This window comes from Capsicum annuum, chromosome 3 (genome assembly GCF_002878395.1).
Source record: "Capsicum annuum cultivar UCD-10X-F1 chromosome 3, UCD10Xv1.1, whole genome shotgun sequence".
In the NCBI taxonomy this organism is placed as follows: domain Eukaryota; kingdom Viridiplantae; phylum Streptophyta; class Magnoliopsida; order Solanales; family Solanaceae; genus Capsicum; species Capsicum annuum.
In genome coordinates this window covers 247,909,563-247,935,843 of record NC_061113.1, presented here as the reverse complement: position 1 = coordinate 247,935,843, position 26,281 = coordinate 247,909,563, and the positions used below count along the sequence as shown (strand labels likewise).

Sequence of the window (26,281 nt, the reverse complement as noted above, 5' to 3'; positions counted from 1 at the left end):
TGGTACCAAAGGGGAACTTATATGTTGACATCCAACTGGAAATATTCCATGTCCTGTAGTTACAATGCCATGCTGGGAATGCTAAACAAGTGGCCTGAATCAGATTTGATATGGAGCTCTATCATGCTACCAAGGCAAAGGATGATATTGTGGCTTGCTTATCAGGAAAGACTACTCACCAAGGAGAGAATACAGAAATTAAACTCGCAGGTGGAAGATGAGGTTTGCTGCTTATGTGAGGAGGAAGCTGAGACTCAAAAACACTTGTTCATGGACTGCAACTGGATGAATGAAGTGAAAACCAAATTGTCGCAATGGTTTGGAGTTGTAATTCCCAGAGGTACAGTATACCAAACACTTGCTTGGATTAAAAGAAGGTGTTGGGGACAGTTGAAGAAGGAAATGGTGGCTGTAATGTATGGGGCTATGATCTACTATACTTGGCAAGCCAGGAATTGGAAATAATTCAGGAAGATAAATGTAAATACTGAGTTTACTATCACTCGAATCAAGAGGGAACTGAAGGAGAGAATGACACTTATCCAAGGGTCGAGGAAAGCAAGACACTGTCAAGTTTTGATACAAAGGATAAATGTAACTAGATAATAGTTTATTCGGTTTTCTGTTGGTTCCTTTGAGGTCGAGGTGCACACAATTTAGTGCTCTTGATGCTCTTGCTTTGTACAAATTTGTTTGGTATGAGAATAATTCACAGCTTATTGCAAAAAAAAAAATTTAATTTCTGTACGAATATTTTCATATTAAAGACTAAGTACATATCTTAATAAAACTATATGATTTTCAGATATAAATTTGTGAACTCGATCAAACGATCGTTGGGAGGAGGGATAAGATGAAATATGTCATGGATAAAATTTATAGCATGTTTGGTTGATCGTAGAAATTTATTTCAAAACTAATCTATACCATCAACCAAATATGATACAAAGCTAATGACAAATTTAGTCAGAATTATTTTATACCACTTTTTATTTTTATACAAAAATTGAACATTTATTAATAAGTATGTCCAATTTAAATAAAGCAACTAAAAAAATATAAAAATAATTTAAAAATTATAATCTTAAAATAATTTAATCTACTAGCAATCGAGCCATTTATTAGAGGGAAAAAAAAGACGGATATGAATTGTGTACGGAAACAAAATCTAGGAAAACCACACAGTTCGTGTAGGAGGGTGTGCTAGGCGGCTGTTCCAAAAAAAAAACACGCATTCTTTTGGGACCCACTTTCCTTGTCTCTCTTTACCAAGAAAAGTCTCTCACTCTCTCTCTCTCTCTCTCTGCATATAAATAAGCATATAATGCCTCTTGTCATTCTACCTATACACCTTTGATCCCCATCCATCACAAATTACCGATCTTTCCTTACTTTTATTATTATTCCTACTACTACTACTACTACTACTACAGTACAGTCCAAGCCTTTTGAATTTTCTAAATATAGTTCCAGGGAATGACATAATGTTTAATTCTCAGGATTTTGGTGAAAGTAGCAATATTATTGGATCCACCCAGAGAAGTAACTCAGAGGATGAGCAGCTCACACCTTTTTTCTCATCACCAAAGTAAGTCAACTCTTTATCTCTGACAAAAGGTTTGCTCGAGGGGTAAAGTTTGTCTCCTCCATTAATTTACCCTTAACCGTACCCCCATGCAAACGTTTAGGAGTATCCCATAAAGAATCCGACTGATGAGTTTTCTGCAGCTTAATTTCATGCTGAATATTCTTGCTCAAGTATTTTGAGGTTTTCTTTTTCTTAAGTCTGACAATTACAAGTTTCTGTTTCTGTGCTTTCCTAATTTTTTGGGTTATCTGTTCTTTACTTGTACTTAGCATGGAGAAACTTCTGGAGGTGATGGTGATCCGGACCTTTGATCGCGTTCTAAAGCCAACATTGGAAATATTGATTCGTAATGTTGTAAGTCAAAATACACTTGTTTCCTCACAATTCAAATGTATTGAATCCTCCCTAGTTGATTCTGAAGAATGCACATATATGGGATATCAATCATAGAGTGGCTTTGAGTTTTAATTTGATGTGAATGGATTTTGATCCGCTAATATTTCACTTTACCTGTTAGTTTAGTCAAGTTAAAAATTGACCAGTGGAGTTTTAAAATTGGGAAAATCAAGAAATCTGACGCACAGGTGAAATAGTTATCTGATGGTAGGCAGGAGAACAGCTACTAATCTGTCACATGAGAATCATCGTGTGGCATTTTGTTTTGGAAACTCGGGTTTTCAATTATCAAAACAAAGGCCACCTAACACATGAAACTGATCTAGTGATCAATATTTCCAATCCGGTGGCTAATTGCAGCAGAAAGTTTATACTGCTTAAATCTTGGGGATTTAGCTGTTATGACTTTGTCGTTCGTATTCCTACAACTTCTGCTAAGTGTACTTTCTTGGTTCAGGTAAAACGCGAACTTGAATTGGCAGAGAAGAAGGTTTTGTTCGCCAAGGGGTAAGGACCATTCTATGTGTTTTTCTGTACTCCTATCCTCAATTTAGCATGTGATACTTTCACAATCCATCTGATTGTCGATCAAGTATCTGAGACATCGTTGTTCTCCAGAAACCCTGAAAAAGATATTCAAGCTCCTAAACCAAGAAACTTGAAATTGAAGTTCTCTACAAAAGTATCTGTTCCTGTACTTACCGGAGTGGAAATTAAAGGAGATGGAGGTAATTCTATTGAAGTGACTCTAGTTGATGATAACACTGGAGCAATTGTTGACTCTGGACCAGAAGCCTCAGCTAAAGTGGAAATAGTTGTTCTTAAGGGAGAATTTGGAGATGATGATGGAGGTAATTGGACAGCTGAAGAGTTCTGTAGGAATATTGTGCGAGAGAGGGAAGGAAAAATGTCTCTTCTTGCAGAAACTGTACATGTGAGACTTAATAAAGGCATTGGTTCTATAGATAAAATCAGATTTACACATTCTTCAATCTACATGAGGACGGGGATGTTCAGGCTAGGTGCACGAGTTGTTGACACTTTCAATGGTCAAGTAAAAGAAGCAAGGACTGAATCTTTCACTGTCAAGGATGGACGCCAGCTATGTAAGTAGCTTTCTATTTTCACAATAAGGGCAGGTAAAGGGGGTTTGCAGGGCCAAAGTTTCAAAAAGAAAATTTACACTTGCTTCTTAGGAACTCTTACCAGAAAATTTTCCTAACCATTGGCCAAGCTAGTCCTGCATCCTCCATTTTACACTATCTTTTTTCTGTCAAGCTGTAGACTAGATAAACCTGAGAACATTAAACCTTTACAAAATCTGACATGTTAGCATGGATACTGATTACTGCTGGTTCTATCTGCAGATCAGGAGAAGCATGATCCACCATCTCTATCCGATGGGGTACAGCGGTTAAAAAACATAGGTAGAGGCAGTAAGCATCGCCTCCATGATGAAAATGTTGGCACTGTAGAGGACTTTCTGGTTTTGCTCCTAAAAGACCGTGAGCGACTCAAATGTGTAATTTGCTTTGCCTTTTCCTTCTTAAGTTTCACCTACATAGTGCTTGCTACTGAAATAAACATATTTAATTGTACTGCATGTACCTTTCAAGAGTTAACTCAGAAACTCACTTACTGATTGGATACCTTCCCCTACTTTAGGAACATAGATTGCTGCTGTCAATTTAACCTTACTAAAAATTGTAAAACTGAATTTTCATTGTACAGTGCATGCTTCACTTTTATTACAACCTAAAGCTAGTAATTGATTTTCAGGTACTTAATCTAAAGCCAAAGATGTTGGAGGAGACAATTAGCCATGCTCGAAGATGCATAATTAATGAACGGATATACTCTTATGTTGACTTACGAGAAAAGGAAGGGGTGGTTTTTAACATTGTTGGAGAGGTGCAGGGACTTATTCTAGGGGTCCGATATCTACCTGTGCATCAATTATCTGAAAGTGATAAGGCACAATTTTTCTAAACCAAAACTTTCGTTGTTCTCTCTTTCCTTTTGTTCCTGTTATCTCATATTTGTTTCTGTTTCTCATTCTATTTGATATTGACAGGCTAATTCTCAGAGGCTGCTGTTATCTGCATGTGAACACTGGGATCATGTGGTAGCAGTTGATAATGAGATTTCTCTTTTGAAATATCTTTCTCAAATATTGCCAACCATGAACCCTTCAAATTCTCCAACCCGGGAGGTCGCTAGCACCAGTAACGGTGTTGAGAATTTTGGAATAAGTGAAGGACACTGTTCTACCTCTTTTCAGCGCAATGGTTCATCTGTCTTTCTTGCAAGAGGTAATAGTGCTATTAGTCTGGATGATTATGGTTCCGCCAGTATTAGTAATCTGGAGTCCTGTAACTCCCCAATATATAGTCCTTCAGTCCAAGATTGGATTGATCTATGCAACTACCGGTTTGACGACTTAGTCTCTGAAATTGGAGCTCATCAACCGCACAGTGCCTCTACCTCTAATGTAAATGTACATAACCGGTGGAAAATGTTGCTTAAAATCTTCAGACAGTCCTCAATGAGAAGAAGAGCTGCAGCATTAACGGATATTCAACCTCTGAAGAAGCAGAAAGTCTTTTGATTCTATTGCTTTAGCCTGTCGATAAACAGTTTGACATCGGGTGTATATTTCCTTAGTGATGTTGCTGCTTGCCAAAGTATATTAATTACTAGTGAAGAATGAGGTTTGACTATTTTGGTTCTGCTATGCTCTTGGTAAGACATATCTCAGAGCTCCTCATCACAGACAAGGAAAGCATAACCTTCCCCTTACAGATTCTAGTCACTCATTCGGGTGCAGTAGTAGCTGGGATTCGCTGTTTCTAGAAGTCTTCATTTCTTAACCTGTGCTTCACTTTGCATTTCTCAAGTTAATTTTAGAGTGAATGTTGAGAGTTTAATATAGTTATATGTTCTCTGGTGTTTAGATTCATTTTATATCTTGGTTAATTATATAGAATATTATTATTGATGATCATCTCATAATTAGGAATCCCAACAATTAAGAGTGCTTTTATTTCATGACATCCAAACGCCTATACAAGGAGATCCTTATTTGTTTTTCGCCACTCAATTCAATAATATGTTTTCTCTCTTTTTTCCTGTTATACAATAAGTTTCTTGCAACCGTAGCCAACAAGAATGGGGATTGAAATAATACTTGGTGAGACAAGATTTTGGTTCATATTACTTGCTGCAGATTTGAATGAGACGCATTCAGCAGAACTGCTGAAGAAACAACGATGGTAATCTGGTCAATTTTGAGAGAACAACAAATTCTTGTTGCGTAGGTAATATGGAAATCGCTCCATGCAAGTGTATGCCTCTTCCTCACAGACAGACAGAGATTAATTTTTTGTTGTCTATATGCTGGTTTTCTCATTGTTCAGCTACATACAAGGTTAATGGATCGTCATTGAGCATCTCTTTACTATTATTACTGGTTGAGCTTAAAGTGTAAGAAACGGCAGAGTAAATCATCTCATAATTGGGATATCCTCGCAAGGTATTTACCTATTTGAATGCTATAGCAGTTATCTCATATAAGGTTGTTACTCCTCCAATATCTTCTTCTCCTTGATTCTGAATCCCCAACTACCGGTACTCTTAATACTTCTTCTGTGCCTTCTCTATTGATGTTTCCTTGTTGGCTCAGTTGTCTGGCTTATAAAGACCATACATATTTACTTATTTTGTTATTGTTCCTCACATAATAAGGTGCTTTAAGCCCTGAAAGCGTAGAAAATTGTTGTGAACGCGGTTACTACTATCATCAGCAATGATTTGATGTTTAATAACTCAGCCTGATATTTTGTGAGCTTCCATTTATGACCAGGCATGGGGTTTCAAGTGTAGGCATTACCAAAAGAAAAATTGAATTAAATGAAGAAGCTTTACATGTCATATTAACAGGTTATCCCTCAGCTTTCTGGAAAATGGAACTCCGCACTTATTATTGAATAAATTCAGAGAAACAAAATGTATTTTAGGACACCACTTGACTAACTATTGGATACTTTCTGTATACTCTAGTATATGCTATATTCTTGAGATAGATCGAACAATAGAAAACCAATTTTCTGCATACAATTCTGTATTAATTGATAAAACCACTAAAGCAACTGTAGGTCTTTCACATTTGTACACCGTATAAGCCTCAGCAAGAATGTAGTAGTAGATCTGACTCTATTGGTGAACACCTTCTGGCTCCGGCTCCTACATTTTGCAAGCCTTGCTGTCCTTACACATTTCCTCCTATATGGATAGAAACAACATAGGTGAGTGAGATTTTAGTAGTCTGTAGACTTTCCTGTGTATCAAAACACTAAAACAAATGCCCCTCATTAGGCTTAATCTTTTGAAGGTCTTCCAGCGGAAGTTAAACATTATAGCCTAAGACAAACAAGGATCTAAAATCAAGTTTGCTTTCTGCCAGAAACGGAAAAAATATAATCTCAGTAGGAAATGCTATCATGCATACAGTTTTCATGTGTCATGCATGAGATTCAAAAGTCTAAACTGGAATTTTCATCAACGCTAACAGGAGAAAGAAGCTGAATCTATCTATAGGTTCAGTACTACTCATGGATCTGACACCAGTATGAATGCAACCTGCACATCAATTGAAATGCTGAGAAAGATGATTATTCGATAAATACACTGACTGGCAGGGACAACGATAGGGCTTTCTTTGTGATTATTCATATATGCAGTCCTTCCAAAAGGTATGAACACTGACAACTACAGAACTTAGTTTAAAGAAAATGAAGATCATATAGGGACGTTGTAGATCCCACCTTCTTCCTTCGTGCCTCCAGAACTTCCTCTAAAGATGGTCGACCTGTAACAAGAAATACAGCTTCAGGAAATTGTTTCTGATACTTAATACCGTTAGCATGTAGTGGATGGCTTTCTGAGGTGCATCATGATGGCTTGATAAGATATAATGTAATGCCATCAAAAGTTCTTTGAATATTTTTCCTGTATACAGTTAAGCCTGTTGAAAATAGTTTTCCTGATGCCATCCTGTGATGGATAAAGATATAAACTACTTTAAAAAACCTGAAAATATATACTACTGTAACCATTTCCAAAAGATAGGCGTACGTTTATATTTATTTACGCATGTTAACTAGATAGGAAAATGTTCAACATGGGGCTAGAGTACATCTCTTCTTTGTCTCCAAAGAAGCTTGAAAGACATAAAATCAAACGGAACTAAACCTGTTATTTGAAGACGATATTTTGCCCAGACTCCATACACAGTATCAGCAATAGTTGCAATCTGTAAATCACAAGCTAACTTCACTAGAACATTTTGACCAGTGTGACACAATGCAACAAATTAAATCTAGAATTGAAGAGGACTTACGGGTTCATATTTTGTTATGGCATACACCCACCCCAAACCAACTGCTTCATAGAGCCGTCTAAACGCCTAACCAGTTATAAAAGAGAGGAAAAAAATTGTAAGTAAAGTTTCAAATATGAAAGGAGAAAATGACAATATATAAGTATAAAATATATGGCACACCTCAACATCTGTAACCACAGTTCCATCTGATAGTATAGCATGTATTCTTCCCATAACCTAAAAATATTGGTGACATATAGACTATAGTCATTGCTTCTTGAAAACTAAAAAAACATAAGGGACCTAGATCGAGCAATGGATACAACAAAAGGAAGAAAAAACTATGAATTGGTAACCTTACATGAGTTTAGTCAAATTAAGCATATACTTGCTCGATAATTAAACAGGATAATGGTTTAATTAGCTTACACTAGATACAAATTAAGGAGCTAAGTACCATACCGTCTCGTAATCGAGGCCTTGGTTCTCCTCAGGGCGGTATTCATCTGAACTTATGTCGAGGAATTTAATAGTACCATAACTTTTATTCCTTTCTCTTAGCATGTCAACCTGACAAAATTAAACCATCAGGCTTCAACCATAATAGAGTTATCATTTCTTACAAGTAATTTAAAGTAGGGAGACTACGATTTTAGTTGAGTTTGTACACCTCACGCATGCATAAGGGACATTCTCCATCGTAAAGCATCTTAATTTTCCAGTTTTCAGGAGATTTGTCATCATTAGCATCCTCCTTCTTGGATGTCACAGGATCCACTGTTGTTCCACTTATTGCCCGAATCAAATATCTTGGCCCTGAGAATTTTAAACACAAAAAAACCCATTATGATGAAGCAAAGAATAAATTAGCGAAGAGATTTTTTCTCTTAATTTGTGTATACCATTTTGATTGAGTGGAAGAAAGGGTGGATTAGGGAGAAATATTGAGGAAGAAGAGGGGGATTTGGTAGTGAGATAAGGAGGAAGCGATGAGAGCAAGAGAGAGATATTGGTTCGTCTTACAACAGGACTGGCTGCTGCTAATCTCAAAGCCATTTGCATATTTTGGCCAATGTAGAAGAAAATTATTTAGTGATGGAAGGAAGGTGAAGGAACAAGTCGTTTGTTTTTGTTCATCCCTACGTGGCACTTCCACCTTCACTACAAATGATTTTGTTTTTCATCACAAAAAACGATCAATTTGAAAAAGAAATATTTATTTTGATTTTATAAGGAGCTTAGAAAAATAATAAAGATTTTTGAAACTTGAAATTAAAATATTGTCAAAATAAGAAAGAATTGTTTTTTTTTTTTAAATGGATTAAAAGGTAAAATAGGTCATGCTTTTTTGAAAAAATTATATTACACCACACCTTATTTTTATTAAATTACATAAAATTTTTATCTTTTTTATTAATTATCTAAATCTTTTTAAAAAAAAAAAAACAACCGAATACATCATAATTTTCGAATACTTAATTTTAATTATGTATCTTCCTTTGGCCTAATTAATGTATTATGTATCTCGATCGAAATAAATGTATCTCAGTAATTAAAATTATGTATCTAAATGCTAATTATGAATTTAAAAATTTTTAAAAAAGAGATTATTTGTAATTAAATAAAGAGTAAGGACAGAAAGTAATTAGAGGTAAACTTGTTGGTATTTATGTACGTCGGAGAGTAGTATTTACCATGACAACTCTCCCTTCCACAGAAATTCAAAAAATGTTTGGGCTTCACAATAAACCATTTAGTCTTCAATCCAGTACCATGGAAAAAGGCCCAATAAGGCCCAGGTGCCTCCTTGCTTTGTTCTCTTTGTATCCATTTTTTTGGTTGAGAGAAGGAATTTACTCTATCCGTGTCATTTATTACTTTACTAACATTACACAAATACATAACTTATATTTTTAATATTATAAAAAATTTGAACTCCTTAAACATATTATAAAAATCTCAATATATACACGGAATATTGCTATGTATATGTCGGCTATGATATGTATATATTAATAGGAAAAAGGTAAAGTAATTAAAAAAGTGTGAGAGAGTGCAATTACTTTAAAAAAGGTTGGTATTTATGTTATTTATATTTTAATTTATCTATGTTAATTTAGCTTCTTTTGAAGAAAAAATTTCTTAGTATAAATTAATTTTATTATTTATGTTTTAAAAATCTAATTTGACTACTAGCATTTATCTAGCAATTTAGAAGTCGTTTGGTAGGGTGTATTATTTTGATAATCCATGTATTAAAGTGTGGCATTATTTAATACATTATTTGGTAGCAAATTTGGAGCAACGTATAACTAACACACCGAATTTGGTGGGATTAGTAATTCATGGATTACATCCATGGATAAATATGAGTAAAGACAAAAATGTCCTCAAATTTCTTTAAATCTTTTCCAAATCTTTTTCAATTTATTCAATGTAAGTTATTTCTTTTTAATTTATCAAGATGATAATATCTCCCCAATAATTTTAGTCACTAAAAAAACTACTCTCTTAACTTAAAAAATACTTATTGGTCAAAACCTGAAAATAAATTGCATGATTGCATACAAGCTTTAATCTTGTAAATAGAGTATATTAAAAATAAAAATATTTTTTTGTTTAGCTTTAACACTCTACGGAACACAATTTTATGTTAACGATAATTCTATTGTCTCATTCAAAAGTTACACGTACCTCCCTCCAACTTAAGAACACCACGAAATGGGATCAACAAACAAATGATGAACAAATAAAGAAAAGATAATAAAAAAACTATTCTTGTAAGTGAATGATTAAATCTTAAAATTTCAAAGTAAGTTATTAGTTATATTATTACAACAACAACATACCCAGTGTATTCCCACCTAGTGGGGTCTGGGGAGGGTAGAGTATACATAGACCATACCACTACCTCAGGAGAAGTAGAGAGGCTGGATAACCCCCGACTTAGGACCGATACCCATAAACCAATATAAGTGTATATAACTAGTATGGTACACAAGACAAACTAACAGAATACCAAACACAAAAGATAAGTACATATATAAACTAGTACGGTAAGCAAAATAAACTAACACCGCTAGCCACGAACAAAAAACTCCAGCCCCCGAGGAGTGCACCCCTACTATTACCGACGCCCTCCCACCCCTAACCCTCTACCCTAATCCACTTCTTCCACACCTTTCTATCAAGGACCATGTCCTCCGTTTGCTGTAACTGCTCTATATCATGCTTAATCACCTCCCTCCAATATTTCTTTGGTTTACCTCTACCCCGCCTAAAACCATCCATAGCCAGTGTCTCACACCTCCGCACAGGAGCATCTAAGCCCCTCCTCATCACGTGCCCAAACCAACGTAACCTTACTTCTCGCATCTTTTCCTCCACCGAGGCAACTTCCACCTTCTCTCGAATAATCTCATTCATTATCCTATCTTTCTTGGTATGTCCACACATCCATCGCAACATTCTCATCTCCGCCACCTTCAACTTTTGGATGTGGGAGTTCTTAACTGGCCAACACTCCGCTCCATACACCATAGCCGACCGAACTACCACTCTATAGAACTTACCTTTAAGCTTCGGAGACACTTTCTTATCACATAGAACTCCCGAAGCGAGCCTCCATTTCAACCATCCTGCCCCAATACGATGCGTGATGTCCTCGTCAATCTCACCATTGCCCTAAATCATAGACCCCAGATACTTGAAACTCTCCCTCTTCTGAATGGTCGAAGAATCCAACTTCACAACCACTCCAGCCTCCTGCAACACATCACTGAACTTACACTCCAAGTACTCCATCTTGGTTCTACTTAACCGAAATCCTTTAAACTCAAGCGTCTGCCTCCACATTTCTAACTTATCATTAACTCCACCCCGAGTCTCATCAATCAGAACCACATCGTATGCGAATAACATACACCAAGGTACCTCCCCTTGAATATATCGTGTTTAAATAAAAATGGGCTAAGAGTCGATCCCTGATGCAGCCCTATCACGACTGGAAAGTGCTCTGAATCTCCACCTACCGTCCTCACCCGAGTCTTCGCCCCCTCATACATATCCTGAATCGCCCTAGTGTACTCCACGGGCACCCCTCTAACCTCCAAAAACCTCCACATAATCTCCCTAGGAACTCTATCATATGTCTTCTCAAGATCAATAAACACCATGTGCAAATCCTTCTTCCTCTCCTGAAACTGCTCCACTAATTCCTTACAAGGTGTATGGCCTCAGCGGTCGAGCGACCTGGCATGAAACCAAACTGATTCTCAATAATCGTCACGATCCTTCTCATCCTCATCTCTACCACCCTTTCCCAAACCTTCATAGTATGACTCAACAACTTAATACCTCTATAGTTATTGCAACTCTGAATGTCTCCCATGTTCTTATACACTGGAATCATCATACTCCATCTCCAAGCTTCAGGCATCTTTACTGTCCTAAAAATACTGTTAAACAACCTTGTCAACCACTCCAAACCTGCCCTGCTAGTGCTTTTCCAAAAATTCACTAGAATCTCGTCTGGCCCCGTCGCCTTACCCCGCCTCATCCTGCGAATAGCTCCCTTGACCTCCTCAACCTTGATACGCCTACAATACTCATAATCTTGACACTCCTCAGAATTCTCCAAGTCTCCCAACACAAAACCTTTGTCCCCTTCGTTGTTTAAAAGTTTATGGAAGTAGGATTGCCACCTCTCCCTAATAAGAGCATCCTCCACTAACACTGTACCATCCTCTTCTTTGATGAACTTTACCTGGTCAAGGTCACAAGCACTCCGCTCCCTGGCCTTATCCATCCTATACAACTTTTTATCTCTGTCTTTCTCCTCTAAAGCCGCATACAGGTGCTCAGAAGCTACAGTCTTAGCCGCCATAACCGCTAACTTAGCCTCTCTTTTAGCTACCTTATACTCCTTCTTATTCGTCTGTCTTTCCTCATCTTCCTTACTCGCAACCAACTTAGCATAAGCCACCTTCTTATATTCTATATTTCGCTTAACCTCTTTATTCCACCACCAGTCTCGCCGATGTTTGCCAGATTGACCTCTTGAGACACCCAACACCTCTCTAGCGGTCTCCCTAATACAACTAGCAGTCGTCTCCCACATACTATCCACACCTTCTCTACTCTCCCAAGCCCCCATACTCTTTAACTTCTCCTCTATTTCCAAAGCACTAGCCAAAGTCAAGCTACCAGACTTTACAGTCGAAAGATTCTCACTAGCTATGACTTTACAGTCTTTACAAAACGCTCTATCCCCTTTCCTAAGAAGCAAAAATTCTATCTGAATCTTGGCCACTGAACTATGAAATGTAATAAGGTGTTCCTCCTTCTTCGGAAAGCTTGAATTCGCTATCCATAACCCAAAAGCCCTAAAAAAAATCCAAAATAGCAGCTCCGCCGTCATTTTGCTCCCCAAAGCCACAACCGCTATGCACATCCTCAAAACCTCTTGGCAAAGACCCAATATGCTCATTGAAATCCCCTTCCACGAGAAGCTTCTCAGTGCTCGGGATGCTCCTCACTACCTCATCTAAAACCTCCCAAAACTCCTTCTTCTCCTTCTCGTCCAAACCTACTTGCGGGGCATAGGCACTAATAACGTTCACCGTAGACCCTTCAATGACCAACTTAATAGACATCAACCTATCACTAACTCTCTTTACCTCAACCACCTGCTCCCTAAGTTCTTCATCTACTAAGATACCTACCCCATTTCTATGTCTCACGCTACCCGAGTACCACAACTTATAACCATCCACATCTCTCGCCTTAGTGCCTACCCATTTAGTTTCCTGGACACACACTATACTAACCCTCCTCTTTTGAAGAATCTTCACCAGCTCTATAGACTTACCCTACAAAGTTCCTATGTTCCAAGATCCAACTCGCAACCTAGAAGCTCCATTATCCCACGTAACCTTACTACCCCTTGCCCCAAACTCGTTCCTAACCCATCCCCCTCACCTTCCAACTCCGATCCCGACCTATGACATGACCCTAGTCTACCATTGCCAATTTCAGCCACTACACAAATAGGAGAAAAATGATGGAAAGAAAAAAAGACAGATAACAGAGGAGGTTAAAGATAAGGCTAAAAGGACAAACTGGTTATAATTAAATCAGTCAAAGAGTTAGAATCTGCTGCCCAACACCGACAACAACCAATATATACTACCAAACTAAATATCTATGCTAGTTCCTCAGGTAACAGTAATCATAACAACAAAAACAACTAGAAGCAAAAAAATGCAAATAGTATTAACAGGTAAAACACTATTAAGAATTACGAAAATCACCAAGTCGTCATCCCCAATCCAGATAGGCAGCCAAGACACTCAGAAAAAGGAATCAAGACAGAAATATTATACCCAACTAGAAAAGATGGAGCGAGTGCACTTGATCGATTGAGTCCGTTTACTTGATAGAGTCGCTGGATTCCAGCAATTTGCGGTCAAAATTGGTCACCGGAATAGTATTGTTGTTGCCGGAATAGTATTGATGTCCCCGGAATAGTATTTGTCGTCCCCGAATTCTGCACTTGTGGTACCTGAGACGGATTTCAAGAATCCATCAAGAATTCTATTCCTCTTCGACGTCAACTGGCCAGAGCGATGAGAAGGAGAAGAAACGGCGGGTGGATGTTTTGATGGATTTCGACGGTGGAGCGGCGAAAACTATTTCGTGGCGCTCTGGGGAGGAGAGAACGGCCGCGGGGGGGGGGGGGGTTTAGCGATGGTTGGCGTTGCTGTTGCCATCGTGGGGGGCGCGGGAGACGGGGGGGGGGGCGGCGACTTCGGCTGGTTCGGGGACGGGGGTTGGTTGTTCGCCGGAGAGCAATGAGGAGGAGGGAGCCAGTGGTGGCGCTGGGTTGGTTCGCCGCTGTTAATGGCGGTGGCGGCGGCGTGGTGGCCGGTTTTGCAACGGTGGTTGGTGAAAGTTGACGGATGGTCCCAGAGGCGAGAGGGTTTCGAGAAAGGAGCGGGCTGGTGGCTTTGTCCTTCGACGACCGGAGAGGGCAATGTGAGGGATAGAGAGATCGTTGAGAGAGAAGGCACAAAGTTATAGTGTCGAGGATATTTTTATAAACAAATAATATTATTTTTAAAATATAATTATATATATTATTTTCAATACATCAAATCAAACACTGTATAAAAAATAATCCCAGCATTACTAATTTCAGTGTTACTCATCTGAGCACTACTAATTCAAGCATTATTAATACATCATATTCAGTATTATCTTATACACTATATCAAACTATCAAACGGCCCTTAATGCTAAAGATATTATTAAAAGAACATAATAATTTTTCGTAATTTATAAAATGTAAAGTAAAAAAGATTTTTTTTTTTTGTTTTCCAAGGTATTCCCATAACCGACAGCCGTGAGACTAATCATCCGTTTCTTGGTCAGCGCATTTTGCGATGGGGAACTGGAGAGAGTACATGATATACTATAGCGGTGAAGTCAAATGAAATGGAGAGAGTACATGATATACTAGACTGGCTATAACTTTTTCAAAAATTCACACAGATATGTATGCCTTGTGAACTATTCTCCTTAAAATTACTAAGTGGCCATTTCCTCTATTTCAATACAAGTCTCCAATTTTACTATTTTTTGTTTGTTTGAGAAAAAATATTTTTTTCTAAATGTGATAATTATGTAATTTCAACATTTTGCCCTTACGTGCTTAAGAGCACAAAAATCAAAAACAATTTTAGTACATTGCTTACATTTTTAATTTAAGATAATAAAATTTAAACTTGTTAGCGAATTAAACTACGACAATTATGTTCAAACGAAGAGAGTACTACTCAATTATAATGAACCACTTTGCATGCATTATTATGCTCACTCATCTCGAATAATTTTGTCAAAAAATTTCACATTTGAATTTTATTGAACTTCAATATATTTCCAATTATAAGCTCATAGTTATGTACTTTTGAGTTTTGTTATAATTTTTAAAATTGTACAAGAATGCTTGGTGTTGTATCCCACATTTAAACACTAGTATTTAAAAGGACTAATGCACATTACCTAACATGGATGTCGACTATAGGTATATTTACATTGCTGGAATGATAGTAGAATCGTACGTACTCCCACTTTGGTGTATGCACTATATTATCTATTATTAATTTTAAGTTTAATGAATTGATATTAAACAACTACAACAATTATTTATGGCGCCGTTCTTTCTAGGATAATGATGCTATATTCTTTGTAGTTATTATATATAATGGTGGAATTAATTCAAATAGAGCTAATAAATAAGAGGTTAATTATTAGTTGTTCCAACGTGATGTCTTCTTGTTATTTCTTAATTATTAGATGTCTCATATTCGTGTGATTACCACCATCTTTCGGTGATAAGTAGAAATATATATTAATAAGAAAATAATGAGAAAAATAGAAAAGGAGGGCTCATGTATTGGCTAGGATATCCCATAAAATGATCACTAATTCAACGACTACCCACTTTATTTGATGAATGAAACAAAAAGTTTGAATATTATAAAACAAAAAGTAAAGTTTATGCCAAAAAAGAGGGTAAAGTGAAGCAAAAAAAAAATTGCAAAAAATGATTGAGAATGAGCTGTACTTCCCTACTTGCATTTCTGTCTGTCCACTTTTAAAACAACTGAGGAAAAAGATGTAAAATTAATATGACTTGAATTATTTCTAAATATTTTCAGAAACAAAATGAATTATATTATGAATAGACTTTCCTTTTTCTCCTTGAATTATTTCCAAATATTTATGTCTTGTGAATCGAAATGGAAAGTAATTGAACAATATTGATTTCAAATGATGTAAATACTTTGGACGGTTTGACCAGCTACAGTATATTATCATAAGCTAACAGAAAAGCTTAACCTTCAAAGAGGAGTTCGGAATCAAAATATATCATGAAACTAAAAAAAAGTATCAAATATGTCATGTATTTAAAATATTACCATACTATGTTTAACTCTCTTAAAAAGAGAGTTATATGTATTATTTTTAACGGAAGTTCAGAAATGGAGTTAAAATTTTAGAAAAGTACATAACTCGATCTCTTTTTAAGAGAGTTATGCATTTTTTTTTTTACATAACTCAGTTAAAAAGAGAGTAATGTAATAGAAGTTACATAACTCTCTTTTTAAGTGAGTTATGCATTTTTTTTACATATCTCACTTAAAAAGAGAACAAAATACATAATTCTCTTTTATAAGCCTACAACATATGAAAAAAAACTAGACGAAGATAGTTCAATTATTTCTCATAATTAATATAAGCACATTATTAAACCCACATATAATAACCTGCCCTTCTTTTTCATTATGGTCTGTTTCTTTCCTTTTTTTTTTTTCTAGAAATGAATCCGAATAATATAGGGGTGAAACTAGACAAATCATGAGGAAAATGTGTTATTCATATTTCATTTGATAGTCAGAAACAAATTGAAAGTTAAGCATTGAAAATTCTAAAGATTCTCGGGGGTAGGGGGAGGGAGATAGAAATGTGAAAGTATCAATGCAAATTCATAGAGTCATTTGATTAATCACGTATCTTATTTTGTCGTGTATTTAGTTTGTATATACCTAGTTGAGGTTATAACTTTTTTATCATCACCCATGGAAAAAAGGCTACTGAATTTTTACAATAAAAAAACTACAAGTTCAAGTTAATACTTACATCCAAATAACATTATTTTATGATATACAAGTTTCTATTTTTATATACTACTGTATATCTGACATTTTATTTAAATGTGATTTGCATTAGCAAATCTACAAATGACTAAAATTAAAGTCAAAATTCTAAAACAATTTAAAATTTATGATTATTTTAGAATTTTATTCTTATTAAATTACGTACTGAGTTACATATTATTTTCACTATAAACAAAGACCAACTCACTTTTATAAGTCTACAACACATGAAAAAAATTAGACGACGATAATTCTATTTTATAAGGCCTTTGCTATGCATTTTGTTCTCTTTTTTAGTGAGTTACGTAAAAAAAAAATACATAACTCACTAAAAAGAGAGTTATGTAACTTCTATTACATAACTCTCTTTTTAAGCGAGTTATGTAAAAAAATAAAATGCATAACTTCCTTAAAAAGAGAGTTATGTACTTTTTTAAAATCTTAACTTTGTTTCTAAACTTCTGTTAAAAATAATATATGTAGAATTAAGCATATTATGGTAATATTTTAAATACATGACATATTTTGATATTTTTTTTAATTTCACGACATATTTTGATTTCGGACTCTTCAAAGAGGGACAAAATTTAAGGTGGAACGATTCCATTGGCAGCTGATAAAGTGTGTACTCTCAAATTTAAGTATCCATTTTTCATTATACACAAAATAAGCAGAAAATCTTAAAGCATTCCATAACTCATTTATTTTTGGTCCGTATTAAGAGTAAGACATTTGAATATTTTAGGGTTTGAACATAAATAGTGATTTTTAAAAGTTGAATGCGTATAATTTATTCCTATTTAAAAACTAATAAATATAATAAAATAATTAATAATAATAATAACAACAACCAAATAGGGGTGACAGTGACGATTTGTGCTATATATTCGCTAGTGGTTGCTGTTCGTGGAGGTGATTTGAGGTTCTGCAACAGTAGTAGATGATTAGTGGTGGTTGTAGACAGTGGCGGAGCCAGAATTTTAATTGAGGAGGTTCAGAAGTAAATATACGAATTAGTCGAAGGGGATTTAATCTTTACTATATATGCATAAATAATATATACAACCATGCAAAAATAGTATAATTTTCCGTCGAAAGGGGTTCGGATGAACCCCTGAAACACATGTAGCTCCGCCCCTGGTGGTAGATTGTTTATAATGATGGTTGATGGTGGTCTTTGGAGGAGGCGAATTAGGGTAGAAGTTACTATGAGTGTGGGATGTTGTATCTTTTGTTATATAATTTGGTGTATCTTATTTATGGTATTATTGGAGATGTTGATTTCTAGTATATCTTGTTTTTTTTACTATTTTTTGTCTAAATTATTTTATTTTGAATTGATAGTCTATTGAAAATAGTCTTTTTATCTCACATTTAAGGTAGTAATATGAACTGTCTACTTTGTGAAAAAATACTAGTTGTTGTTGATGGTGATCTTGGTGGAGATAGTAAGTGGTCGTGGTTTGTTGATACATTTTAATATTATAAATATTATTAAAGTGTCATATTGAAGTGCATTGAAATGCTGCATGCTGGAGCATCTATAGATTTTCATCTCCCACGTTTCATTGTGGTAAAAATGTGTTTTGATGACTCCTCTTCCATGTATGGTTGTGGAAGAATGCATCTGGTCAATTCTCTTTGATAATTCTTGTAATATTTTATTTATTATTCACCCGTTATTCTATGCATGTTTTTATGTCATATAACTTGTGTAATATTTAAACATTTATTTTACTCAACTTAATATTCATTACTTTCTCATTTACTAAATGAAAGAAATAATATATCTATATAAAATGTGTTTTCTTTCTTGTATTTGTGAGAGAGGAAAACGTAGTATATTGTAAGATATGAAGAGGATGACAAAAGAGAATTGAATTGAGACAAAAAAAATATATTTTACGTTTATAATTAACTATATTTACTATACAAAGAGAGTAATTATAATAGTGAAAGAGAGAATCGAGATAGAAAAAAGAAAAAAGAAAAAAGAGAGAGAGAAAATTGAGACAGAAAATATTCTAAATGGAGCTTTGTCTTCAACTAATTTAGAGTTGCTTGAGTTGTACATCGTGATGAGTTATTGTATCATGGAGGGAACAAATCAAGAGTGATACTGCAAGATCAGTGTAAATTATACTGCAGTGGGCTCAAAACTCCTTAAAGAGAGTTATAATATCCGTGTCTCAACCTGAATATTTATTTATTCAATTTTATTCATTTTATCTTTCGAATTTAATTTAATTATTGTGATATATTATACCAATAAGGTGCGATAAAGATAAGTGGTGGTTAGTTATTGTTTGGTTATAATTTAAATTCAGACTTGCAATAAGGAAAAATATGACAGTATATGAGTGTGTAGATGAAATAACTAGGACCTAAGTCGCTAGCGAGTAGCCGAGTAGTAAATGCATTGGTACTTAGAGCTCACAAAAGCTAAAAGTTTACTTCCTTATTAACAGTCGGCGAGTATTTGGGGAATGGTATAATTATTGATCGGTAAGTGCTAAATGATCACAATTTTTTTGACTCAAATTTGGCTATAATTGTGAAAAGATTTTCATAGCGTTGTTTAGATTTTACTATATTTTACCCTAAAAAGGGCAAAAAAATCTAAAAATTAACTAATTTATATTGTGAATGCAATTTTTTTCCATTACGGGGCCAAATTGTGACCGAAAAATTATGGCCAAAAGATTTTTCCTTATTAACCATCCATTAAACTAAAGTAGAAGTCAGCAAACATGAATTTTAATTAGCATTAATTAGACCCCACAATGTGGACAGCCAACATTTGAATAGGCCTGTCCGCTGCTACTACTAATAGTTAGTAGTATTCAACACGCCTATGCCTTAAGGTAACTCCCCCACTTCTCTGACTCCTTCCTTAACCAAAATTTTCAATTTCAGAGACTTAATTACAGATAGTGGGAGACTATATATTCTTGGAAACAAGGGATCTTTTTTTCCTTATTGGATCGTGTTCCAGAATTTTCATTGAATTTTGAGTAGGAGATCTACCTATCTATCTATCTGCAGAAGAAGAAGGAAAAAAAAAAAAAAAGGAATGGCAACTTTTGGAGGGACAACACAAAAGTGTAAGGCCTGTGAGAAAACTGTCTACTTGGTGGATCAACTTAAGGCTGACAGCAAGGTCTATCACAAGGCTTGTTTCAGATGCAATCATTGCAAGGGTACTCTTAAGGTCATACTATATCCTCTTTTACATGGACTAATTGAGATCATCTGTGATCAACGTTTATCCTGAAAGTAGTAATAGTATTTTTTTTTATTTGTAGGGATTTTCTGGTTTTGGTTTTGTTGAAAATGAATGTTTTGGCTTGTTCAAGATCGAAAAACACGTAATACATGTTAATTAAACTTGAAGCTAGTAGGCAGGATTGTTTGTTAAGTTAAGGTTATACCTTTGATGACATCTTGATAATGATGAAGCGATCTACAGTGAGTTCTCTGATCTTTTATCTCTGTCTTCTAGTGTTGGCCATAGTAAATTATCCATACATTATACATGGAAGTTACCATGGGGAAATGGTTCATTATGTAGTTTTAACTTATATGTATGCACCAATAGACCAACGATAGCGTAACGAATTTTAACATTATAAGATCACAAAAGATATCTATACGTAAGGTTCCATAAAAAGTGAGATCAGTAATTTTGAAAACAAGGTAGGTAACACGACCTCATAATACATTTTGTATTCATCCGGTCGTCGTTGGTATCAAATGAGGTTTTTATAGAATCTTTGGAAAAGACTTCCTAAATACTTATTATCTTTGGGATCTGATCCTGCACCACTGCTCAAGAATTTAAGGATAGATTGTCCTATTAACAGAGGTTCTAATAAATTTCCAATGCATGAACACAACCATATACTGTTGTTTTTCACATCCAATCTAATAATGTTATTTTCTACTGTTTAATGAGTATTGTTTGTCATTAAGAAAAAGCCATGTAGCAGAAATTTGAAATCCATAGTAGGTATAATTCTGAAAGATGGATCTTTTTATTGGATTATTTAAAATATTGATAAAGCTAGTGCAATCAGGAGGAAAGTGGTTGACTTGGCAGGCTGGCTAATCATTTTATGGTTTCTTTTCACTTTTTTTGTTTTTTGTTTATTGTCTTGCTACATTGAAGATTTGAATTCCTTGCACTTTTATCTTGCTTTTGGTTCTCTTTAGTGATTCTTTTCATTTTATCTCTTGTATTTTGCCATCAAAAAACTTTTCATAAATGTTCTAAATGAAATATATCAGAGCAGTACTAATATTGATCATATTGCTAACGTAAATATTGCCTTCTTTCACTCCTCAGCTAAATTTCAAAACATAGTGTCAGGGATAAACCATGATTTGTAACTTCTGATTTGTCGTTCAGTTGTGTAAGTGTTGGCGTTTTTTTGGATGTTTATCGTTAAAGAAGGGCAGCCCGGTGCATTAAAGCTCCCACTATGCGCAGGGTTCGGGGAAGGAACCGACCACTAGGGTCTATTGTACGCAGTCTTACCTTGCATTTCTGTTAGATGTTGTTTTCAAGGCTTGAACCAGTAGCCTCCTGATCACATGGCAGCAACTTTACCAGTTTATGGTACTAATAACATAGTATATTCTTCCTTTCTCCTCGAATAACTTCTCATAACAACGCTGATTCTCCTATTAGTTAAAACTTGAATTAGAAGATCTGTTTTATTTTGAAAAAGATAGTACAAATGATGACTTTTTTCACTTCTGAATTTTGATTAGTTATTCGGTGACATTTCTGTGGATCTATTAAAATGATAACCCTACGCTTAATTAATGTACAAACTTTGGCCTTCCCTCTCTGGTTGAGTAGTTACGCGTCCTGTTTGCAGTTTATTCTCTTCCAATTATCTCTAGACACACCCTCAAATCAACAGCTAATTGGCAAGCTGCCGCAACATCACTCTTGGTTTTTGTGGAAATCATAGCTCTGCCTACCAGTAATGGTCCATTCTACTGGAGCAATGACACTGGTGGCTCATCTTCCTCCAATTTGGAAAAACCACAGGAAATTTTCATGCCTTACGACTTCATTACCACAGAATGCATGTTGGAAGCTTTTATATCATTGTGCTTCTTGATTTGGCATACACATAAACGATATACGGCTAATTGCCCTGTAGTCTAGGTTGACGAATTGTATGATGTCAACTACACTCTGATATGTCTTTATCATCACTTCCATGCTATTTTTCATTGATCAATAAAGATATATTGCGGTCTTAATTTCCTTATCATTTTTAAACTTCTGCAGCTAAGTAACTACAATTCCTATGAAGGGGTTTTATACTGCAGACCTCACTTTGATCAACTATTCAAAATGACAGGAAGCTTGAACAAGAGTTTTGAAGGTTAATAGAGCTACCAAGTTGATATTTATTATTAGTCTTTTTTTTCATCATTTATATATTTCATCGTAGCTTGATCTCACTTGCCTATTATATTGTTGTTAGTAGGGGGGCCAAGAACAGCCAAGGAAAGATCTCTTGATAAGGTATTCCATGATTGATTTATTTATAATGTCAAGATCTTCGATGATCCCTTAAGCATTCACCATTCTCATCTTTTTATCCGTTGATCTCACTTGTGTTGCATTATCGATTTTCCAGACACAATCAAACAACAAAGTTTCAGCTTTGTTTGGTGGAACTCAAGATAAATGTGTTGCATGCAAGAAAACTGTCTACCCCCTGGAAAAGGTAGTGGCATATTTGTTTTCTATGTAGTAGCAATTAGTCGAATATTAATACCTATAGAAAGTTTATTTCTCTTTAGAAATCCAACTTGTGTCTACTAATTTAACTAGTCAATCTAATACATGTGTTCTGTCATCATTAGAAAGTAAGAATTTCTGCATTGTTGAAGCTATCTTCTTCTTCTTAGATCAACAGATACTTATATGGTTACTGCTATTTCACAGGTGGCTGTTGATGGCACTTCGTACCATAGGCCTTGTTTCAAATGCAGCCATGGGGGCTGTATGATCAGTCCATCAAATTATGTGGCCCATGATCACAAGCTCTACTGCAGGCACCATCATACGCAACTCTTCAAGCAAAGAGGTAACTTCAGCCACATGGAAGACCATGATAAAATTAAAGGGGTGTCTGAGAATGGAAAAGCAATGAGTCCTGCCTGATGAAAATTTTCGTGTTCGTGTGATTTTGCAATACGACATCGAGAACCAGCCATCTGGCCTGAATCAGGTGCAGAGGTTAAACACATATATACAAGAGGGTTATTTACAATGCCAATATATAATATTTTCATATGAGAGTCAACAGAGTTTCACTTCATTTTTCTCTTTTTATCTTGGAGTGTGTTTTACTTGATAAATCAAATGATTTTACCTAATGTATGTACAATGTGATTGTTCTTGTGGTTGTCTGGAAATTGGAGTGGCTTTAAATTTAAAAAGTTCAAATCATGACTCATTTGTTGACTTGACCCAAAATGTAAAACCAAATGATCTATCAAATTTATTATCACATAATATTTCAACCCGATTGGGTCGATATGTAACCCAGACTTAAAACATACAAAATTAATCGTGGAGATTGGAAAATTTTTAAATTTGAAAAAAGAATAATTAAGTTAATTATTTAAGACTAAATATCACCTTTAGTATTTTGATTCAAGTGATTTTGATCAAATCAAACTTTGGGCACACAAAACTCTCTTAACTCATCTCTGCAGCAACAATGTAGTGTAAGTCATTTGGCATCAAGAAAAATAATCTTGCATTTTAACTCCCCTAAAGTAGTATGCTTAGAGCTGAAACGTCCCGTTGATTTCCAGTTCCTCGTCTTCTTCCTCGTCAAACTTCAAATGCGCTTGCTTTCGTGGCGTAAAGCCAATCGCTTAACTTGCGTTAAACCCAAATGTCGAATCTGTTATTCTTCAACGTTCACTTTTCCCGCCATCTCCCAACACCAAATTCCCAGCCAGAATTTTCACACACCTCGAAAAGAATTGTCTAAATTGCTACACAAACGCCCACCAAAATCCCAACTAAAGCAAATACATGCCCAAATACTCATCCAACAACACTCATCAACTGCTTCTTTAGTTAATTCTCTGATTCACTGTTACCTACATATAAAGGAAGTTACTTCAGCAAGATTATTGTTTCTTCAATATCCTCTGCCTTCACCGCCCATTCTAATATGGAATTTTATGATCAGAGCTTACTGCAAACTCCAAAATTCTTCAGAAAGTTTCAGTCTTTTCCGCCATCTCTTGAATTTAGACCACCTCACTATTCGGGTTCTTCCTGATGTGTATACGTTTACGTTCATTGTTACGTCATGTGCGCACCAAAGATCAGTTGTACAGGGCAGAATTGTTCATGGGTTGGTGGTGAGGAATGGGCTTGAGTCGAATTTATTCGTGGGCAATTCGTTGATTAATATGTATGCAGTTTTTAAGATTACGGATGATGCTTACAAAGTTTTTGATAGAATGTCGGAAAGAGATGTGTTCTCTTGGACAAGTTTGGTATGTGGGTATGCAAATAATGGTGAGATGTATCAAGCTTGTGAAGTCTTTATTAAAATGCCTGTGCGAAATGATGTTTCTTGGGCTGTTATTGTATCGGGTTTTTCTGGAAATGGAAAGTATATGGAGGTACTATTATGTTTGAATGAAATGTTTTGTTCCATTGAGGATAAGGTAAGGCCGAATGAGGCTGTTCTTGTTTGTGCTCTATCTGCTTGTGCTAATCTTGGGGCCTTAGAACAGGGAAATTGGATTCACGCGTATATTAAGAGGAATGGAATTCATGAAAGTTCAAATATATCTACTGCTCTTATTGACATGTATGCAAAATGTGGTAGAATAGACATTGCAAGATTGATTTTCAACAGAATTCCAAGACCCGATGTACACAATTTCACAAGTATGATATCGGGGTTATCATATCATGGGCCCGGTGAGCATGCCTTAACCGTGTTTAAAAGGATGTTGGATGAAAATGTTAATCCAAATGAAGTGACTATTATAGGGGTGCTTAATGCATGCAGCCATTCAGGTCTGGTGGAAGAGGGTTCGTCAATCTTCAATAACATGGAGAACTTATGGGGACTTGAACCTCAGATTGAGCACTATGGCTGTTATGCAGATTTACTTGGCCGTGCTGGATACTTGGAAAAGGCACTTGAAGTTGTAAAGAGTATGCACATAAAACCTGATATAGTCATATGGAGGGCTTTGCTCAGTGCCTGTAGAATCCATCGTAATATTTTCCTTGGTAACGGCATTATAGATTTTATAAAGCAGCTTAACTCTGATGGACCAAGTGGAAGTGAGGTACTGCTCTCTAATCTGTATGCATCTCTGGGCAACTGGGAGAAAGTTTCCGAGTTGAGGAAAGCAATGGGTCAGAGGAAGACCCAATCGGACATTGGATGCAGTTGGATCGAGGTGAATGGTGTTGTTCACGAGTTTCGTGTTGCTGATAAGCTACACCCGCAGATTTTGGAAGTTCTGGACAAATTAAACGAACTTTGGATAGTGCTTTCCTAGAGGCATTCTTGCTAACAGCATACATACGTTCATTGAACGAGAGAATGAGGAAGCAGCAGCTTCGCTTGGTAAAAAGCTAAGACTTTAGCATTTGGTTCCATGAATCTGCTTGGAGATTTGAATTGACATATTATGGAGTTAAGAATTTGTTGCGACTGTCAATCATAATTGAAGGCCACTTCTGAATTTTATGACCAAGAGATACGTATTTTACTGCCTGCTTCTGATTTTTATACTATTAGAAGAAGAATATTTCTATGATGACTACTCATAGTAGTTAGTTCAGGGAAAAAGCACTTATATCTGTAAAGAATGTTGCACGAACTGTTCGTAGCAGAGGGTAATCTGTAAGAATTTTTAACTTTACAGGACGGGAATTAAAGTCTGAGGTTCCTATCTTTTTTATCTCATTTGTCAGGCTCCTATCATCTTTATCGTTCAGTGATTTGGAACCCATGATACCAGCCAACGGAAGGTTTGCTTTTGATATGAGGTCTCATGCATAAGGTGCAGCAGAAAGTTAACCTCTTTAGACATGTTGGTTTTTTTTGAAAAAAAATATGGGGCAGCGAAAAGGGGTTAAAATGACTCTCACTCGATTGAAATCTTTCAATAGCTTTCAAT

The 26,281-nt window shown here is 35.6% G+C and overlaps 4 protein-coding genes across 7 annotated transcripts; 3 read left to right on the top strand and 1 right to left on the bottom strand.

The window, feature by feature from the left end:
• The first annotated feature begins 1,329 nt into the window (after positions 1–1,329).
• Positions 1,330–4,985, top strand: LOC107862425 (calmodulin-binding protein 60 A). 3 transcript variants are annotated; one of them, XM_016708009.2, is made up of 7 exons: positions 1,330–1,588; positions 1,858–1,942; positions 2,442–2,491; positions 2,603–3,090; positions 3,352–3,506; positions 3,764–3,958; positions 4,059–4,985. In XM_016708009.2, exons 1-7 carry the CDS (start codon positions 1,485–1,487, stop codon positions 4,590–4,592), a joined length of 1,611 nt encoding a protein of 536 aa, XP_016563495.2. In that variant the 5' UTR covers positions 1,330–1,484; the 3' UTR covers positions 4,593–4,985. The 3 variants fall into 3 exon arrangements, with proteins under 3 accessions (XP_016563495.2, XP_047265686.1, XP_047265687.1); XM_047409731.1 differs by having other exon boundaries at positions 1,536–1,588; positions 1,858–2,491; XM_047409730.1 differs by having other exon boundaries at positions 1,333–2,491.
• Positions 4,986–5,940: 955 nt separating this feature from the next.
• On the bottom strand, positions 5,941–8,562 carry LOC107862426 (uncharacterized protein At5g50100, chloroplastic). Its single transcript, XM_016708010.2, has 8 exons — positions 8,267–8,562; positions 8,035–8,180; positions 7,827–7,934; positions 7,545–7,601; positions 7,383–7,448; positions 7,235–7,295; positions 6,808–6,851; positions 5,941–6,265 (listed from the first exon to the last, which is right to left on the bottom strand). Exons 1-8 carry the CDS (start codon positions 8,424–8,426, stop codon positions 6,227–6,229), a joined length of 681 nt encoding a protein of 226 aa, XP_016563496.1. The 5' UTR covers positions 8,427–8,562; the 3' UTR covers positions 5,941–6,226.
• An 11,264-nt stretch (positions 8,563–19,826) lies between these two features.
• On the top strand, positions 19,827–23,558 carry LOC107862424 (LIM domain-containing protein WLIM1). 2 transcript variants are annotated; one of them, XM_016708008.2, is made up of 5 exons: positions 19,827–20,294; positions 22,389–22,485; positions 22,591–22,628; positions 22,744–22,833; positions 23,055–23,558. In XM_016708008.2, exons 1-5 carry the CDS (start codon positions 20,157–20,159, stop codon positions 23,271–23,273), a joined length of 582 nt encoding a protein of 193 aa, XP_016563494.1. In that variant the 5' UTR covers positions 19,827–20,156; the 3' UTR covers positions 23,274–23,558. The 2 variants fall into 2 exon arrangements, with proteins under 2 accessions (XP_016563494.1, XP_016563493.1); XM_016708007.2 differs by having other exon boundaries at positions 19,847–20,294; positions 22,588–22,628.
• Positions 23,559–23,619: 61 nt separating this feature from the next.
• LOC107865946 (pentatricopeptide repeat-containing protein At2g20540-like) lies at positions 23,620–26,051 on the top strand. The gene has a single exon (XM_016712131.2). The coding sequence runs from the start codon at positions 23,963–23,965 to the stop codon at positions 25,655–25,657; it is 1,695 nt and encodes a 564-aa protein (XP_016567617.2). The 5' UTR covers positions 23,620–23,962; the 3' UTR covers positions 25,658–26,051.
• Positions 26,052–26,281: the final 230 nt, after the last annotated feature.